This window comes from Gracilinanus agilis, chromosome 1 (assembly GCF_016433145.1).
Source record: "Gracilinanus agilis isolate LMUSP501 chromosome 1, AgileGrace, whole genome shotgun sequence".
Classification (NCBI taxonomy): domain Eukaryota; kingdom Metazoa; phylum Chordata; class Mammalia; order Didelphimorphia; family Didelphidae; genus Gracilinanus; species Gracilinanus agilis.
In genome coordinates, this window is record NC_058130.1 from 68,371,440 (window position 1) to 68,390,983 (window position 19,544).

The 19,544-nt window shown below is 33.6% G+C and overlaps 1 protein-coding gene across 1 annotated transcript in view; it reads right to left on the reverse strand.

Annotated features, from left to right (window-relative positions):
* FAM120A (family with sequence similarity 120A) overlaps positions 1-19,544 on the reverse strand; it is a 146,222-nt gene that overhangs the window by 102,508 nt on the left and 24,170 nt on the right. The window contains exons 2-3 of the mRNA XM_044670552.1: positions 16,854-17,100; positions 10,477-10,559 (exon numbers count right to left, since the gene is read on the reverse strand). Of these exons, the coding sequence (XP_044526487.1) occupies positions 10,477-10,559; positions 16,854-17,100 (330 nt within the window). The remainder of the gene's footprint in view (positions 1-10,476; positions 10,560-16,853; positions 17,101-19,544) is intronic.

Genomic DNA, 19,544 nt, shown 5'->3' on the forward strand with positions numbered 1-19,544 from the left:
CAATTTGAAATTACACCTTTTAAAAAAGTGACTAAAACATATAATCTCTTTGACTTAGAGATCCTACACACTGCTTCGGACATATAGCAATGAACAAGGACAGTAAAGACAGACTTTTTTGTGTTATCAAAGAACTAGAAACAAAATAAATACTCATGAATTCTATAAAAGCTAAACAAACATGGTACAAAAGTATAAGAGAATGTTATACTCTGAAGAAACAACAAAAAGGAAAAATTCAGATGGATGCAAGGACATATAAATTGATGCAGTGAAATAAGCAGAATCAGGAAAATATATGCAATTATAAAGTAAATTAAAAGGATAAAAATTAAATTGAATGATATGTAATTTTAATGACCAAATTTGGCCTCATATAGGAAAATATACATAACACCCCCATTTCCCTTTGCAGAGGCAGAAGAATAAGAATGCGACATTGTATATATGGTTGATGTAATAGGTTTGCTCAAACTTTTTTCCTCCTCACTATTTTACTCTTTGTAATGGAGATGGCTTCGTGAGAAAGAGAAGAGGAGGAATGTACAGGGAAATAAAGACAATGCAAAGACTATTAATGAAAATGTGATTTTAAGTTTGAGATCACTTTTTTTCAAAAAATGTGTAGAGGATAATATTTTATTTTAGGGCAGCTAGATGGCACAGTGGATAGAACACAAAGCCTGTAATTAGGAAGATCTGAATTCAAGTCCAGTCCCAGATACTCATTAGCTATGTGACCCTGGGCAAGTTACTTAACCCTGTTCACCTCAGTTCCTCCTCTGTAAAATGATTTGGAGAAGGAAAAGGAAAACCACTTCAGCATCTTTGCCATGAAAACCCTTAAATGGGGATACGAAGAGTTGGACATGACTGAAACAACTGAACCAGTACAAATTACATATTTTTTTAAGTCTCCCCTTATTAATTCCTTGGTAAATCTGCTTGGCTGTAACTTTGTCTCTTGTTAAGTAAAGGAAAGACATTTTGTCAAAAGTCACCCAAGTCTCCAAGGAGATTATTCATATTCCCTTAAGATGATGAAGTAGTATATAAATTCACTTTTTATTATGACAACCTTTAAACTAAGAGGAAAATTTTTATTATATTCATTTGTGTGGCCTCTATTTTCCCATATTAGATCTTAACTTAAAGATAGTATGTTATTTTTGTATCTCTCCCCACACTGTATGCTGCATATTATATATGTGCCTGATTTGAATGGAAAGTCTTCTCTTAAATCTTTTCTTTTTGTTAAACATTTTAAATCTGGAATGTTCCTCCTCTAAGACAATTACTCATGCCCTTACTATTCTAGACATGGGTATGGGACTTAATGTCTCTTAAAAATTCTGTGCCCAAAACTGATGAGAATAGTCCAGAATTAATTTGGTAATTGGGACTTGACAGTAGATACTAAACCTATTTACGCAGTCTTATATGAGGCATATTACTTGTAACCAACTTCAAAGTAGTCTTTTTAACATCAACTCATGTTATTAGGCTTATCCAGGCTATATTTAGTACATTTAATTTTTAGAAAACTAACTGCAAGGCTTTAATTTTACTCCTATTAAATTTTGTAATATTACTGGGGCCAATATGATTTACTTTTCTAACTACTTCCTAAACTTAAAAAATTCTTCTCATTAGAGCCTATTTGTGAATAATAAATTCATAAGTCCTTACTTTACTGGACCTAAATTGGGTTTTCACTGGGGCAAAGTAGGGAACTTTTAGTGAGGAATCTCCTCTACCAACAGACATTTTTGTTGTCATTTCTAATTTTTAAGAATTGCGAATTGTGTGGAGGGTAGGAGGGGGTGAGGGGGATTCTAAGGTAAAGCAACTTGCCCAAGGGTTACACAGTCAGGATGTGTCAGAGGAAGGACTTGAAACCAAGTCTTCCTGACTCCAAGGACAGTTCTCTGTCCACTACATCCAGTTGCCTCCTTTCCTCTATGGTGACTCAAGTATGGAGGAAAAAGACACACATTATAGGCTAAGCCAACCTTGGCCTCTCACCAAGGACAAGTAAAAGTTTAATGTTAGCATAGAGAAAATAATGTTCATTTTGCTTATTCTACTATCAATAAGGCTTCTTGTGGCAGAGAGACAACAGAAGAAATCCTGTGCACTTTTTAAAAATATTAAGCAAAACACTCTATCCATAACTCAGTCATTAAACCTCAAATTACTGAGTTGGAATCTGAGGGGTGATAACACTATTGCTGTTCATCTTTCTTCACTTAATTTTTTTTAGCTCTTGCCTCCTTCCTAGAAGTTTTAAAACATAAGGATACATCATAAATACGACAGATCATCCAGAATATGAACAGGAAGCAATACACTCCTAATACTACTACTAGTTCTCTCCCTTCTCTGGCCTCTCTCCTAGCTACCTGGCAAGACTACTATATTCCAACTCACTAGAAAGGAATTCTGTTTGGCCAACTTTCATAATTTCACAGGGAAGCAAAATTGAAAGGGGTCTCCTATATCAACGTGAAAGATGACCTCCTGCCAGGATTTTCCCTCTACTTTCCTGAGGAGAAATGATTTGGGGCTTTTGGCCTTCAAGGTAAAGCAGGAAAGCAACCTTCTGTGTCATCCCACCTCTCCCTAAGAAGCCAAGAAATACACACCAACTTAGATACTGACATTCATTCTGGGCTTTCTGGAAAAATAAGAAGACAGACACTTGCTTAACTAACAGGAGGTTAGGCCAAGTATGAAAGCTAGGAAGATTCTGCTAAATCTCTTTTCTGAATATATCCTTTATATATCACACACAGTAACAGAGAATGAATTCATACATTTTGGGGTTGTAAGGTTTGAGGCACAAAGCCAAGAATAACAATATAAATAAGTCCTTTAGTCATACTTAGAACACACAAAATAGGAAAATAAGAACATATCCAATTCAAACATATCTTCCAGTGTCTCAGAAATACAAAAAAAGAAACTTTAGGCAAATTAACTCACCTGATACATTTTAGCTTCTACCAAATCCAAAAGTTTTTCCTGAGTAGAAAGGACACTTAAATTCTCTCTCAGCTAATTTTCTCCACAGCTAAAGAAGCCATAATAATTTGAAAACAATAATTTGTCCATTAGTCACCAACAAAGAGTTTTACAAAAGGGACCCCTTAGAGAGGAAGAAAGGGGTAAACCAGTATGGGAATCCTTTTCTGGGTCAAACACCACATCTGATATAGTGAATGATGTAGTTTTTTTGTTTTGTCTTTTTAGAAAAGCATTACTCTGACATTTAATTGAAAACACTGGGTTTCTCAAAAATATATGAAATGAGAATGAGACCTTGACCAGACCAAAAATAACTTTGCCTAACTGTGGCCTGGGAGATTATCCAGGGCTCCAGATGTTTAAGAACTGATGATGCTGTCAAAATAAGATAAACCAGAAAAAAGATAATACAAGGAATGGGAGAACAGTAACAAATAAAAAACTAAAAGGAATATCCCAGCCTGAAATTATAAAGTAAAGAGATTAGTATGTATGGGTGTTTTCTGAGGGAAGGTGACAACCTGAAATGTATTAAGGGTAGACTAGAAACATGGAATATTATAAAAGGATGATTCATATTGCATATTTCAGAAGGAAAAAGCAGCACAAAACTTAAAAGGAATTAAGCAAAATGTATTAAAATGCTAAAAGGGAACCCCAAGAGGAAAAATTCAGGAACCAGTAAGACAAAAACCAATGAAGACTAGAAGATATGAATAATACAACTTGAATATGCAAAATGAAATCTGTATCCTAAAAAAATGTCAAGTTGTTAGAGCAAAAAGTAATTTAAAAAGATATAGAAGGGGACAGATAGGTGGCTCTGTGGATTGAGTTGATCTGAGAAAGGATGTCCTGAGTTCAAATTTGACCAGACACTTCCTAGCTGTATAACCCTAGGCAAGTCATTTAAACCCCATTGCCTATCCCTTACGTTTTTCTACCTTGGAATCAATATAGTTATTGGTTCTAAGATGGGAGATATAAAAGGTTTTTTTTAAAGACATAGAATTTATCCCTCTGAAATAGATCTATATAAACAGTCCTAGTTTCATATTCCCAAAATACAAGTTTAAATAAGATCCAAGAAAAAAAAACTTAATGATTCTGAATACACTAAATTAAATAAAAACCTAATAGATACCAGGAAATGGAATTCTCCCGAAATTTTCAAGCCAGATAAATGCATAGTCAAAAATGAGAAAGGAATTCCTGATATTGTCAGACACCGAAATCTGGTACCTACATAAAGTACACAAAAAGAAATACAAAGAATAAATCTAGGAAAGAACAAAGAATTTGAAACACTGAAAACAAATAACTACTATTCAGTGTTCCAATTTGGTAACTCCCACCCATGAGACTTTTTATTAAAGGTGTTCCCTAGAGACTAATAATAAACATGTGTAACTGAAACATCCAGCATCCTCAACCATCAAGATTGCTAGGAAGCTGAAGCAAGCAACAAAACCCTTAATTTAAGTACTCATGAAAATAAGGGAGAATTAAGAGTCTGGAGATTAAAGTGGATATAATGATTTCAGCTGGACAAGAGAGGGATCTCTAGGAGTAGACCAAAGAGTAATATTCATAGACACTTAAATTCAAAAACAAGAAAAGAGCGAATGAAACAAAACCAGAATATGGTCATGGAAACATGAAGCAACAAAAAAGGTGAGAGCAAGAAATTACAGAAATATAGCAGAGGTTGAATGTAAGGAGAAAGTGTTATACAAGATAGATAATAACAAGTTGATAGGAAGTAGGCTGAGGCATAGCACAGAAAAGAGATGACCAAAAAGAGTAACTGCCAACTAGAAGAACACAACTACTTTTTTAGATTTCAATTTTGGGGAAATTGCCTTATATACCAATAACCCCAGAGACCAATTTATATGCCATACTAAAAGAACATCAACTAAACTGGAACAGTAAACTAGAAGTATACAGAGGGAGCATTTGAGGAGGAAATGTTCAATTTTGTTTTATGTCTATCTCATCTAGAAAAAAAGCACCATAATGGACATTCACAATGAAAATCCTAGGTTGTTATTAAAGACTTAATGATACAAACTCCATCAAAAAAACTAGTTTAAAGTTTTATGGCTTAAAAAAGTGTCACATTTGGGGCAGCTGGGTAGCTCAGTGGAGTGAGAGTCAGGCCTAGAGACAGGAGGTCCTAGGTTCAAACCCGGCCTCAGCCACTTCCCAGCTGTGTGACCCTGGGCAAGTCACTTGACCCCCCATTGCCCACCCTTACCACTCTTCCACCTATGAGACAATACACCGAAATTAAGGGTTTATAAAAAAAAAAGTGTCACATTTCAAGAATATCTCATTCCCTATCCACAATGTATAAAGGTATGCTATGTTCTCTAACTACAAGACAGTGAAATATTCCTATATTAAGTATATAACCAAAGAGCATGATGCAACAGAAACACATTAAAATTAATATAATTTTAAATTTTACTTTGAAATAAATGTGTGAAAAGGACAATTTAAAATGATAAATTGTTTTTAACATGTATTTCAGATACTTAAAATTCCCATTTTTACACTGCTCTCATACAAAAGATATAACATTAGAACCAAAGACTTTAAATGCCATTTTTATTAAGAATTTCCCTTAGCTATCTTTAACATTTGTATTAGATGTTTTCACTGGAAGAGTATCCAGAGGAAGAGGGTCCAGTTGAAGGGAAGAGGGGTGCTACGTAAAAATATTCCTAGGGTATGTTTCAAATATTTACCATACTACTTCAATCTTAACAATTAATCATCTGATTAATATAAGCACAAAGTAGATATTTCAACCCTCTGCTTCAATTTACTTCAAAAAAAAATTTTCCAATTCCTATTTCCCTATATATGTTTTTTAGTGAACTTCTTATTTATCAAATTTCTTTGAACCACCTCTGCTATCTTCATGTCCCTCAAACTGCAGGGCCCAAATGAAATAAAAATGTTTGCAAGGATATGACTAGGGCTAAGAACAATAAAATTTTTACTTCAAGATTCCTACAATAATATAAGCATGTGTAACAGTCTCAAAATTTTTATTAAGTCATTTTAGTCATGTCTAACTCATCATAACTCCATTTTGGAGTTGTGGGGTTTTTTTTTTGGCAAAGATACTGGAGTGGTTTGCCATTTCCTTCTCCAGCTCATTTTACAGATGAGGAACTGAGGCAAACAGAGTCAAGTGACTTGCCCAATGTCACACAGCTAGTAAGTATGCGAGACTGGATTTAAGCTCATGAAAATCAGTCTTCCAGACTTCAGGAATCCTCTATCCACTGTGCAATCTAGCTGCCCCAATCTTAAAATAATATATTTATTTAATCTAAGTATTCCTTGAATACTAGATAATTTTCATTCACTCCTTTCCATATTATAGGCTTCCTTTCATGTATATTTCATTACATGCTATGACAGCCAAGTGAAGAAAATATTCAACTTTTATTTCTTTTATTGTAATATGCAATTACTTAATATGTCTAGCTTTCAAGGGTATTTATTTTAAGATTCCCATGTTTTAAGGTCTACTGGGTCTGTACCTTTTAGAGACTGGCTGCACCCCCATGCTTGAAATGTTCTCTTCTCTTAACCTCTGCCTCTTTAACTTCCTTCCAAGACTCAACTCAAACTCTACCTTTTGGAAGATGACTTTTCTGGTCCTCCACTACACCTTCCCCATTCTCAAAATCAACCTTGCAACACTGATGTTTTTCCTCTGAGATTACCTTCCATTTATTCTGCATATATCTTGTATGTACCTAGTTATTTGCAAGTTATCTCCCCTATTACATATTATATAATATGAATTCCCTGATGGCCAAAACTGGGTGTCTGCCTTTTTATGCATTTTGCAGTACTTAGCACAATACCTGGCACATAGTGAGCATTTAATAAATACTTAATTGACTAAATTTGTTTGATTTATAGTTTTTCATTAAAGCCTAAAGTTGCCAGATATTTGTCATTCTTCCAATATATTTATTACATTTATTATTAAGGCAACATGTACCACAAAAAATCTCTGAAATTTCTATTCATATATTTCAAAAAGATAATATAAGAAACAAATCTTTGAAATAACCCTTTAGAGACTGTGAAGGAAACTCAACTCCACAAAAAATAAAATTTTATAACTAGTACAAAAAAGAATTATGCTCATAGAAAAATCATGTCTTCATATTAAACAAAGCTACAATGTTGGAAATATTCAAGGGTAAGGACAATATTCATTCTAATATAAGGCCTTAAAAAATTATTTATAAACACACGTGTTCTTTTTTAACTCCAAAAGGAAAGATCTTTTCAAGTTCTAGAACTCTACATTGTAAATAATATTTAACCTAATTTTGCTCCTAAAATGTTATGTCCAGTTATTATTAAGAAATGCAAAAATAATGTTACTAATCCAGAGTTAATAGAATAAACTATTTTCCCCATAGGAGTGGGTGGGTTTTTGCTTGGATATCTCTTTACTTGCAACATGAAATAATATCTCTAGGGATTCTGTCCTGGTCCCTTTAAAGACAAACCAGGAGAGCCTATGTAAAACAGATACTGTTCCTATAACACATAATCAATCATAGAATCTCATTATTAAAACAAGTCTCAGAGATGGGTCATCTAGTGCAACCCACTCTTTAAAAAAAAATTCCCCTTCAATACACCTAAACATGGGAGCTATCTAGTCTTTGCTCAAAAACCTACACTGAAGGGAAACCCACAACTGCTGAGGCATCCCATTTAATTTCTAGATCACTCCCTTTGTTTGGGAGCTATTTTATTGTTTTTTAACATCAAATCTTCCCTCTTGGCAGCTCCACCCACTCTTTTTATTCTGCCCTTTAGGGCCAAACAAAATAAATATAATCTCTCTTGCCACTTAGCAGTAGTACTTCAAATACTAAAAAATTGTAACTAACTTTCCCCAGTTCTTTCAAATAAATTCATACAGCATGATTTCAAGGCCTCACCATTTCTGATTGTACTTCTCTAGATGTTCTACAATTTATCAATATCCTTCCTAAAATGTGGCACTTAGAATAAACATTATTCTAGTGGTCGAGGCAGAGCCAAGCTCAATGTAATTATCATCTTCCTTTGTTCTGGACACATGCTTCTGTTAATGATGCCTAAAATGGGAACTAAAATTTTGGATGCCTGAAATCATTGGTTCCTATTGAGCATGCAGTCTATTAAAAAACTGATTTTTTCCAGTTGGTATTTGATTTTTTGAACTCAATAGGACTTTACATTGGTCATCTTATTAACTTAGTCTGAAATCCTAAACTAAGATTTTTTTTTAATCTTGATTCTGTCATTCAATATGCTTGCTGGCTATCTTGGCTGTGTCATCTAAATTTAATCAGCGTGCCAACTGTACCTTGACCCAAGTCACTGATAAAAATTTTAAAAGAGGGTCAAACACAGACCTCGGGGGTTGCACTGAAGAATTCCTTCCAAGGTGACATCAAACTATTAATAATCTTTGGGTTCAGCCATTTAATCACATTCAAATCTACCTAATTACACTATCATCAAGCTTTTATCTCTTTATCTTTTTCCACAAGAACAACATGGGAGACTTTGAAAATGCTGCAATAAAATCCAAGTAAACAATATCTTAGCAATCCCCTTTTCTACACATCTAGTAACAATGTCAAAAAAGAAAATGGAAACAAGGTTAGTCTGCAAGACCTGTTCTTGATAAAGCAAGCCATGATGGCTCTTGGTGATCATCTCTTCCTTTTTGATATGTCCCCTCACAGTCTCTTTAACAATTCTACAATTTTGCCAGGAAACAAAGTAGAGCTCACTGGCCTATAGTTACAGGCTTCGTCCTCCTGCATTACCTCTCTTGTTCTCCATGGACTTTCAAACATCACTGACAGTGGCTTAGCAATCACATCCACCAGATCTTTCAGTACCCTGGGATATAGTTCATCTGGGCCTGGCGAACTACACTAAGGCATGATAGAGAAAGAATGTATGAGGGTTTTAACCACCATGGGACAATATGGACAGAAAGAAGCAAAGAAATCTTAGAATACTGACAGGCATTCATTTTTATTCTCAATATATACAAAGTAAATAGGCAGTAAAAATATATAAAAGTCCAATTTGAAACTTAACATCAACTAAATTCAATTACACATTAAAGCCCTTCTGCATATCATGAGAATTTAGCTTTTAAAAGCCAGAAAGGGCTTTATGTATCATCATTCTTATTTTAGTTGAGCAACCCGAGGTCCAGAAGTTAAGGAGACCTGTAAAAATGATTGATAAGTTGGTGGCAAGGTCAGAATTAGAATCCAGGTCTCCTGGCTCATCCAGTGCTCTATCAAACCAGTCTGACTTTCAATGACAGTTGAGACCATGATATTTTAGCCAAAAGAACCATATAAGTGCCCACAAACAGTAAATTGTTAATTCAGAGGGAAAGAGTAAATTGACCAATGGATTGCTTAAAAAGTATTTGTTGTGACTAATTACAATTATTTTCATATGAACAATATACAAATTCTTACATTATTGTATAGAAAGGTTTTTAACCTGTGGTCCTGTGAACTTGTTTATGCTTTAAAAAATATTTTGATAGCTATAATCCTGGGTGTTTTATGCATATAAAGCCATTTTTCCAAGAAGGGGTTCATAGCTTCACCAGATTGACTATTCTTAGGGTCTCTGACATAAAAAAAGTAAGGAACTCCTTATTCTAAATCAACACCATGTACTTTTAAAAGAATTGTTCTCTACCTTGTGAATCTAATATAATAAATAACATTCTCTGATCATTTCTTGTTGTTACATGTGAGAATAAAAAAGGGAAAGGAAGAAGAATGGTAGGATAGTTAAGAAGATTATTTTGAGTGAAAAGTTAAAACAATGTAAATAGACCACACTCTCATTCTGATGAAGCTTAAGTCACCCCATATCATTAATAAGATTAAGACCTCAAATTTTAGGGAAGTAGAAATGTATAAGGAATTTAAGAATTTCCTTATTCTATGTATAAAGATATTGATTTAAAACTGGTAAGTTACTGATAAATAGAACCTAAACTAAAAAAGGAGTTTTGTGTTTGATTTTTTAGCATGAGATCCAATCCTATTTGAAAAGTAATACCAGTAATACAGATTTTAGGAATGTAAAAGGCAAATTTTAAAACCAAAATATAAATTGAGAAAAATAAAACTGACAAATGGGCAGAGATGACATTTGTAAGAAGCATAAATAAACTCAAAATGTAAGGAACAAGGGCAAAACAGGCTTTTTTGTTTTGAGTGTTCCAATAGAAATGTCATGTTATCCCTGATAAACATAGTAATGTTAACATATCTATTTCACAACCTTTGAACCAGCTACAATATTAAGTAATATAAATGTAAACAATTTTTATTTTAACTTCTGGAAATGAAATCAAGTTTGTACCTTAAGTGAGGCTAGTGGATGTTCTGGACCAAGTAAACTCCAATGAAAGGAAGCCAAATCTTCATCAGGTAGAATGTGATTACCTAGAATAGATAACATGAATAACTTAAAGCTAATTAATATTAAAATTGGTACAAGAGGGAATTTTAAAAATTGCTACATTTCTTAATCACAGTTCACTTATTTTCTAAAAAAGACTGCTAAACATATTTAAAGTGTGATCATTTGCCATCAATTAAGCCTCAAAAACTACTTAATATAACAACACTCAAACTAAGCAGATATGACAATGACTCAGTCTTTTCATATAAAGAAAAATGTAGCCAATTAATTGAAGATACAATTTCCCAACAAAAAGAATTGTATTTTAAAGCAAAATAAATTGTAAATAAAAATTATTTTCCTTTGATTAGCCTTAAAGAACAAATATCCAAATTGTTTTTGATTGCATCATTAGGACACTCTGCTGGTCTAAGTTCTTGGCCAGGTAACACCAGAAAGGTGAATTTATTCTAAGAATCATCTCATATTTTCATTTGTTCACAAGATGGCAGTCAACTTTTCTTGAATTTAGTAGCATACAAGGAAACTTAAAAGTAGCATCTAAAATTAAGGTTTTTTCTTAGTTAAGACTCAATGAAAATTACTACCCACTATAAAAGGGACAAAGATCACCAAAACATTCTAAGATAACTGAAGGGTCAAAAGACAAAAGGCACTCTACAAAAAAAAAAAAAAAAAACCTAACAAACACAATTAAGTTTTGGGTTTTTTTTCCTATTACCAATCCTGAGTCATGGAGTCCAGTAATGTTATATAACCAAGAAATATTATTTTGAGAATCTTTTATTTCTATGAAGTCTGGGTAGTGAATTATTAGATTTTTTAACATGTTAGCTATTACCACATCATCCTAAAGAATATATATCACATCTTTTCTATTTTGAGAGGTGAATCATCAACCAGCTATTTAAAGTAATCAACTGATGATATAGAATAACAACAATGAAAACTAGTGTACATATAGTACTTTCTATGTGTCAGGTTGTGCTAAACAATTTTTACAAATGTCTTATTTGATCCTCACAACAACCCTGGCAGGTTGGTGTTATTACCTCATTTCATAGTTAAGGAAACTGAGGCAGACAAAAGGTTATGTGATCTGTCAAAGGTCACACCACTAGTATATGTCTGAGTTTGGATTTGAATTCAAGTCTTCTTGACTTCAGGCCCAGCATTCTCACCACTGGGCCACTTGCCTGTCTCAGAGAAGGGAGATTTTTATTTCAAATTTATCTGTATAACACCTACCTAAAGCATATAAATACAAAATTCAGGACAATAGTTTGTTTAACCAAAAGAGACTATTCCTCAAGAACAAGAACATCTAAACAGTCTTAAGTTTCCATTACTGAAAGAATACATAAATCTTGACCAGGAAACATCCACAAAATACCAGTTAAGAGTTTTCAAAAAATGTGGTTTGAAGAAAATATTCAATCTGTCTTAGATGTCATTTTTAAGAAACAACCATTCCAATAAAACATAAACATATTTTAAGGGTAAGCATACATTAGCCAATGAGTTATCTCCTCATCTCCAACCATCTCTCTTCCCTCAAATTCCAATCCTTTCTGTACTGAAGTGCCTTTCCTAGTGACCCTTTTCTCCCCTTCACTCTCTTTCCTCTAAAATTACATTTACATGTTCTGTCTTGTATGTATAATAGTTACCTGTATGTTCTCTCTCTCATTAGAATGTAAGCTCCTAGATAGAAGGGACTACCAAGTTTTTTCCTTTCTTTGCAACCCTAACATATAGCACAATGCTAGGCAAATATTAAGTTCTTAATATATGCTTATAGATTGAATGATTTTCTGTGTATTTTTCTCTCAGGAATTTCCTATCGAATGAGAAGTCACACAGCACAGTGTTTAGAGTACTGGATTTAGAATAAGGAAGATATAAGAGTAGATCTCACATCTTGCATACTCACTAGCTGCGTGACCACTGGAAAGTTGCTCACATATCCGTGTCGGCTCCAATATACTTTCTTTCCTTTTTTTTAACCTTTGCCTGTTGTCTTAGAATCAATACTGGTATTAGTTCCAAGGCAGAATAGCAGTAAGTTCTAGGCAATGGGGGTTAAGTGACTTGCCCAGGGTCACACAGCTAGAAAGTATCTGAGGCTACATTTGAAACCTAGGACGGACTTCCCATCTCAAAGACTGACTCTCAGTTCACTGAACCATCTAGCTGCCCCCTTCTAATATACTTTCTGAAACTCTAATTTAAAGATAGGTAAGAACTGCAATCAGTGGAAGTGGTTCCCAGAGAGGAAATTGGAGATTCTTGACATAGCCAAGATTTTAAAAGTATTACACCCAATCAAAAATTTTCCCAAAATAGATGATTTGTTTGGTCTAAATATTATCAACATTTTATACAATAGAAGAGGTAAGAAGATTGAAACAGGAATTATCTAGTTGAGGATTTACCTAAGATTTTCACAAATTACAAGCAAATTACAAAAAGATCCCAGAGGCTTACTTAGTTTTAATGTATCTTTATCTTAACTTTAAAAAAAAATCCTTACCTCCTGTCTTATAATCAATAATGTGTATTGATTCCAAGGCATAAGAGTGGTAAGGATTAGGCAATAGGAGTTAAGTGCCTTGTCCAGGGACATACAACTAAGAAGTATCCAAGGCCACATTTGAACTCAGGACCTCTTGTTTCAAGGCCTAGCTCTCTATCCTCTGAGCCATCTCGCTGTCCCTGTACCTTACTTTTAATCTTCAATAAAGTCAAAAGAACTCAAAAGTAATCCCAAATTCTAAACCAATGGAACAGACATAGCTTTTAACTACTTTGTTATTTCAATGTTTTAACGTTTAACTAGGAAAGTCTGACACTTAAAACTGTCTTCTGATAAGCACTTTCAAGAACTAAAGTTCTACCCATTTGCACATACTATTATCTTTATGACTTCTCATGTTTCATACCTTCAGGATAAAAACATCTGTCCCTTTTCCACTCTCAAATTCTCTCATCCACTTTCAAATCCAAATTTGTCTACCTTTTCTGCTGATCTCTCTGGAATTGCCATTGCCTATGTAATAAACAAATCTTCAACAATCCTCCCTCCCTCCCTCTCTCTCTCTCTCTCTCTCTCTCTCTCTCTCTCTCACCCCCCCTCTTTGCCTTTCTGGTTATCCTCTCCAACTATGAAGATGCCCTGAAAGGGTCTAACTATGATGCCTGGCTCCCCATTGTCACTTCCATACCCTCCCTTTGAATTGTTCACTCAATTTTATGTTTTGTAATAAATGATTAAAAAAATTTGGATAGCTGTCATATACCCACCCATATAATTCTTCCTTTCTCAAGAATTTAGCCTCTTATTCATCATCTTCCTCTTCTCCCCAATGCCTGCCCTTATAATAGACGTTAATATCCTTGTCATGCTCTTTTCAATGCCTAATCCTCCCATTTTCTCAAGTTTCTGTAGGTCTCAAAACCTACATACTCCTATACTCCATCTAGGCTGGGGGTTGGGGGGGGCCCTCTCTTATCCCCACTTCCCTAAAGGGCCTCTCTGATACTCCCCTTTTTCCTATGCTGTCCCTGATCTCCATCTGTTGTTTCTTACCTTCTCAGGGCTCTCCCTTTCCTCAACCTCCCAGTGGTTTTTTACCCGAGTCAGCCATTCCAATGTTCCAGTCTTTTGCTCTTGAATCTCTCACTGTTCTGTGCTGGTGCTGTTCTTCTTTAGAGACACACCTGCCATCTACCCCCTCAGTTCCCATTCCTGAGCTGGTGCATGAAACTGTAGGAGCCTCATAACTATGCTGACTGGCTCCATTACAAATTTATTTTATCTGACTTTAATTGGATCCTCATATTGCAGTTAGGCAATCTTTTGATTCTTCCTTAATCAATTACCTATCCTCCTCCTCAAAGAAGATATTCCAGACCTTCCTTTCCCTCTCCACAGTTTAAGAGCATTCTTCTTTTAAAAAAGAAAATTAAAGTTTTTCTACGAAAGCTGCCTCTTCTTCCATTCTCTTCTACCCAAAACCCTTGACACATTCTCCCACTCTCCTCACTTGATTCCCCCACAGAATCCATTCCAAATCATCTCCTTGTTCTTCAAGACCCTGACATCATCTCCTCCAGCCTCTTCACCTTCTCCTTACCTCTTATACTCACTACTTTCTTCCATCTGTCTCAGAGTCCGTTCTCTTCCTTTTAAGATTCATCTTAGACACTACTTTCTGCAGGAAGCCTTTTCTAATCCCCTCAACTGTTAGTGATCTCTCTCCCTAACCACTTTTTTAAAAACTATTTTGCCATTATACTTATTATCTGCACACTTATGCTGTAGGCATTTCTATATGTACTTGTCTTCCCCATTAGAATGTAAGTGCAAGGTGGGTAGAGATCATTCTCTTCTCTATATTTGTATCTTCAGTGCCTAGCATAGTAGCTGGCAGAAAATAGGCACTTATATTTGCCAATTTAAATAAAAGATGAGAAACCTATCTTCCCACCTTTCAACTCAGTTAAATCTTGTAATCTTTTTGCAATAAAGTTTAAACTTTTAAAGAAGTTAGTGTCCTATTTACTGTTAGCAAAAATAAATTCAATTTTAGATTATGTCAAAACACAGCTTCAAGTATGACCAAACATCTAATAAATAGAAATTAAAATTTTTCAATTAAACATGCTGTAAAGTAACCAATTTGTAACAAGAAACATTTATCCTTGAAAAATCTTAAATGTATAAAGTCCACAAAAAACCCAACCTATAAATTGTAACTTTTAAGTTAATAATAAAAGATTAAATGGAATAAAGCCAAAGAGTGATTTATAAGATGAGAATTTTGTGTTTGTTGCAATGTTATAAAATATCTTAAATGTTTCAGAAATACTAAATGGACAAAAACTAAAAAAACTCTAATATCATAGTGCAAATTTCCTCTCTCCACTCCAACCCCAAGCTCCTTATCTGTTTGTTAACAAGGAACTTAAATGGATCCATAATAAATTACCAATAAGCACTAAATATCTTGCTTATTAGCTACTAACCCAAAACAATTAGAAAAGTATAACCCAAAAACTTAACATCAGCTTTATTCAGCCACTTCAACTATGAGTTTTGTGGTCTTTGCCCAAGTTCCCCCACAAAATATCAAACATATCAAGAATATATACCAAACTTATCAGTGAAATCAGTGAAGACTATAGTTCAGGTTCTCATTCAAATCCAAATTACTCTTATTTTAAACATGACTGTAACAAACTTCCTAGACCACAGCAAATTAGAAATCAAGTTAGGAATGCTGCTCAAGATAAGTATGCCAATTGCATAAAAAATGATAATTAGCAACATTGAAGGAAAAAAATATAACAAGTAGACATAAGAAATCATATAGGTTAATAATAAAGGGTCATTTAGTGTAGAAGCAATAGTTCTACATACCTCAGGATCCCTGAAGGGCATCACTGTTAGTACAGCATAGTCAAATAATATTCATAATGATGACTCTAAGCCATTAAGAAAAAGCTAACTTTTGTTCAATATTCCCTGTTTTAGAGCAAACATTTACAAAATTTGTTTAGAACCAACATAATAAAACATTCAATTTCAATTAAAGTGATCCAATTTGGTTCAATATATCTTGTTAAAAAATAAAACTCATTTCACCTCTTAATTGGGCAAGATTCAGACAATAAGAATATTAATTTTTGTCATTTCTAGAGAATATCAACAGAAAAACAGAGTCCTTGGAAGGTAAAGTAGCAGAGAATTTGTTAATTTAAAATACTCATCACCAAATATAAAATGTATAACTGCAATACCCACACTAAATGCCTAACAACATCAATAATGTGTATTAATTTTTGTATGTAAAGAATATACATGACCAAAATCTTTAACTCTCATTACTAAATAGCCAGCTCAAAGTCTAACTTAAAAAGAGAGATTTAATAAGGCATATCTTACCTATTTTCAATCTGAGAATCACATATTAAACACTTATTACTCCTTAAACAATTAAACTATCTGAAAATAAGATCATGAGAGTATTATCTACCCAAAAACACAAAAAGCAGAAGTTTTAAATTTCTATTTGCAAAACAAACTTTTCTTTCAGTCTGAAATACATAAGATATAGGTATCTTCTAGGTACATACAGCAGCTAGTTACATCATACAACTAATGCTAAAAATTCAGAAAGCATCTAGGTATGGCTCTTATTTTAAATAATTTCATGTATTCTTGAACTGATATAAGTAAAACTGCTACTCTTAATGTTGGTAAACTTAACTCCTACACAATATATATAAACTTTTCTCACCACTCCACCTACCTAATAGAGCAGCAAAAATAGGAAAACGATTTGGATTCAGGTCCAGTTGCTTGGCAACTTCATGCATCAGATATTGGCTTGTTGTGAGACTTTTCCCATTACGGCTCAGTTTTAGGGCATGGGCACTGAAATAGTAGGGGATGTTGCACAATGCATAATCAGAGTCATATGCAACCAAGCCATGGAAACCATTTTCTCTGCAGAAAGCAATTACTTCTTGATGATGATCCTCAATGCTCTGTGCAACCTATGTAAACGAGGGGGGAAAAAAGCATCAAATGTAGTGTTAAAAAGTAACAGTGATCTCTTACAAAACAAGAAGCATAGTGACATAATTGTTTCAAAAGTACCTGAGAATTCTAAGGTTATTAGTGTATTCAAGTAACTCAAAATAGTCAAAAAGTATCACAATTAGCAGACCACAAATTGCTAAAATAAAAAAGCCCCTAAAGCAGTAGCTCTTTAGCTAGAGAATCTTGAATTTTGTTCTTGTTTTAAAAATATTTTTAAAACTGTACTTAATTATAATTGGTTTCCTGTGATTCTAGATGTTTTGTTTAATGTATTTCTTTACTTTCTGTCTTAGGATCAACACTAAATATTGTTCCAACGCAGAAAAGCTGCAAAAGTTGCTAGGCAACTGAGATTAAAATGACTTGCCAAGGGTCACACAGTTAGAAAGTATCTGAGGCCAGACCCAATCCTAGGACCTCCCATCTCTAGGCCTGTCTGTCTACCCACTGAGCCATCTAGCTACCCGTTTAATGTGTTTTTAAACATTATGCTGAAAAGGAGTCCCTAGGCTTCAGACTGTCCAAGAGTTCTAAGATATAATAATAATAGTAATAATAGTTTAAAGCCCCTGTGATAGTTAAGACATCTTCCACTTTAAGGAAATTAAAAACTCTGGCACAAAAATATATTCAAAAGCCAGTTTCTTAAATTTCTAATAAACACTCTGTCATAAACTGATTTAAATTATCTTCTGGCCAGCAATTTAATGATATAATACCATATTATAGTACGACTTACAAGTTCTGTTGTAAAGTATCAAGTAGGGCATCCTTGAAAACAAAATATCATTAAAACCCAAATCTCATTCAGGTTTCTCGAAAGGAAGAAAAGAATAAATGCCAGGGAATAGGCACATGCGTTCTACACTCTCAGGTCATTTATTTTATCCCTCTGAAAACTCTCTAAAGGCAAATAATATAAAGCCTGAACCACCAAATATAATGTATAACAGTTTATAAATAAAAGACTAAAGAACTAAAAAGGGTGCTTGTTTTTTTTCTTCCATTTTCCTACCTATTTATAATTTATCATAGCACTGAATCATTAAATCTAAATACATTTATGCATAAAACATGCAGTCAACTAGTATTTATTATATCCCAATATGTGCAGACTATTGATTCTAATAATTCAAAAACCAAAACCACTCCAAAGAAATTAAAACTATGACAGAGAAATATATGTAAAAGCCAGTTTCTTAATTTCCTATTAAATATGCTATTGTGGGAAAAAAAATCAAGACTGAAATTTATTTATTTCCAAAGTATTCCAACAAGACCTTTGATATTACAACAGGTAAATTTTTTTAAGGGATTCAAATTTTATAAGAAATGATTCAAATGTATAACAAATGAATGTAAAAAATGAATTCTCTGAAGTACTTGGGAAAGAAAGCAGGATAGGAGTGGGGCAGGGGTTCTTAAGTCTTCTTTGTATCATAGCCCCCTTAGTAGTCTTGTAAAGTCTTGTAAAGCTTGTAAGATATAAAAGTATTTTTAAAAAAGAAGTTCATAGTCCCCGGGTTAAGAGCTCTTGGTGTAGACCCCTAAAGCCTAATAAATACAAATGAGCTTTTCTCAACTCAACTGATAAAGAAGTTTGCTACAGAGTAAATTTCCCGAGGAGAATCCCATTTCCAAATCATATCTCTTATAAGTCTTCTTGCTGAAAAATTTTTGCCCTAGTATATAAAATAAGCAATACTCTGAGAAGCAGTAATATTTTTCCAATGTCTAGATAATTTGAAAGTCTATGACTTCATTGGTGTAAATGATCCCTCCCCTACGGAAAAATGTATCCTTTTGCAGCAAACCTGGGGTTGAAGTTTTGGATTAGACCATTTTCCTTATTTAATGTGCAAAGGGAATACAAATATTAAAGAGCAAAAGTAACAAATGTTATAAATTTAAATAACTTGTGATCTTTTTTGGAAAAAGTACCATGTTCATTTCAAGATTAAAGTGTTCTATATTCTTCTTTGTTTTAAGGATGCTTGTATATGTATATTCAAGCTTATTATTGCTCTGAAGGTTTTGGTTGGGAAGAAATTAACTTCTTAAATTTATTCCAGATTAAATTAGCAGATATATTCAAAAACATCCTCATTAACCACTTTAGGTATTTCTGATAGGTGTGACCTTATATTCTTATATCTTGGGTTCCTTTGAAGAAAAATTCCAAGTTTACTGTCTTTTCTACTCTACTTTTGCTCTTGCAGCTGAATTATTCATGGTCTGAATGGAGCAATCCCATTATTAGAGGGAATAACCTTTTGTAGTTGAATAGTCTATTGAAGTTTTATTCATTTTCATCTATATTATGAGTCAAAGAATTATTGTAATTTGACATAGTTTTGTTATATAGTTTCTGTCAACTGAGGGAAAATCAGTGTTCTTC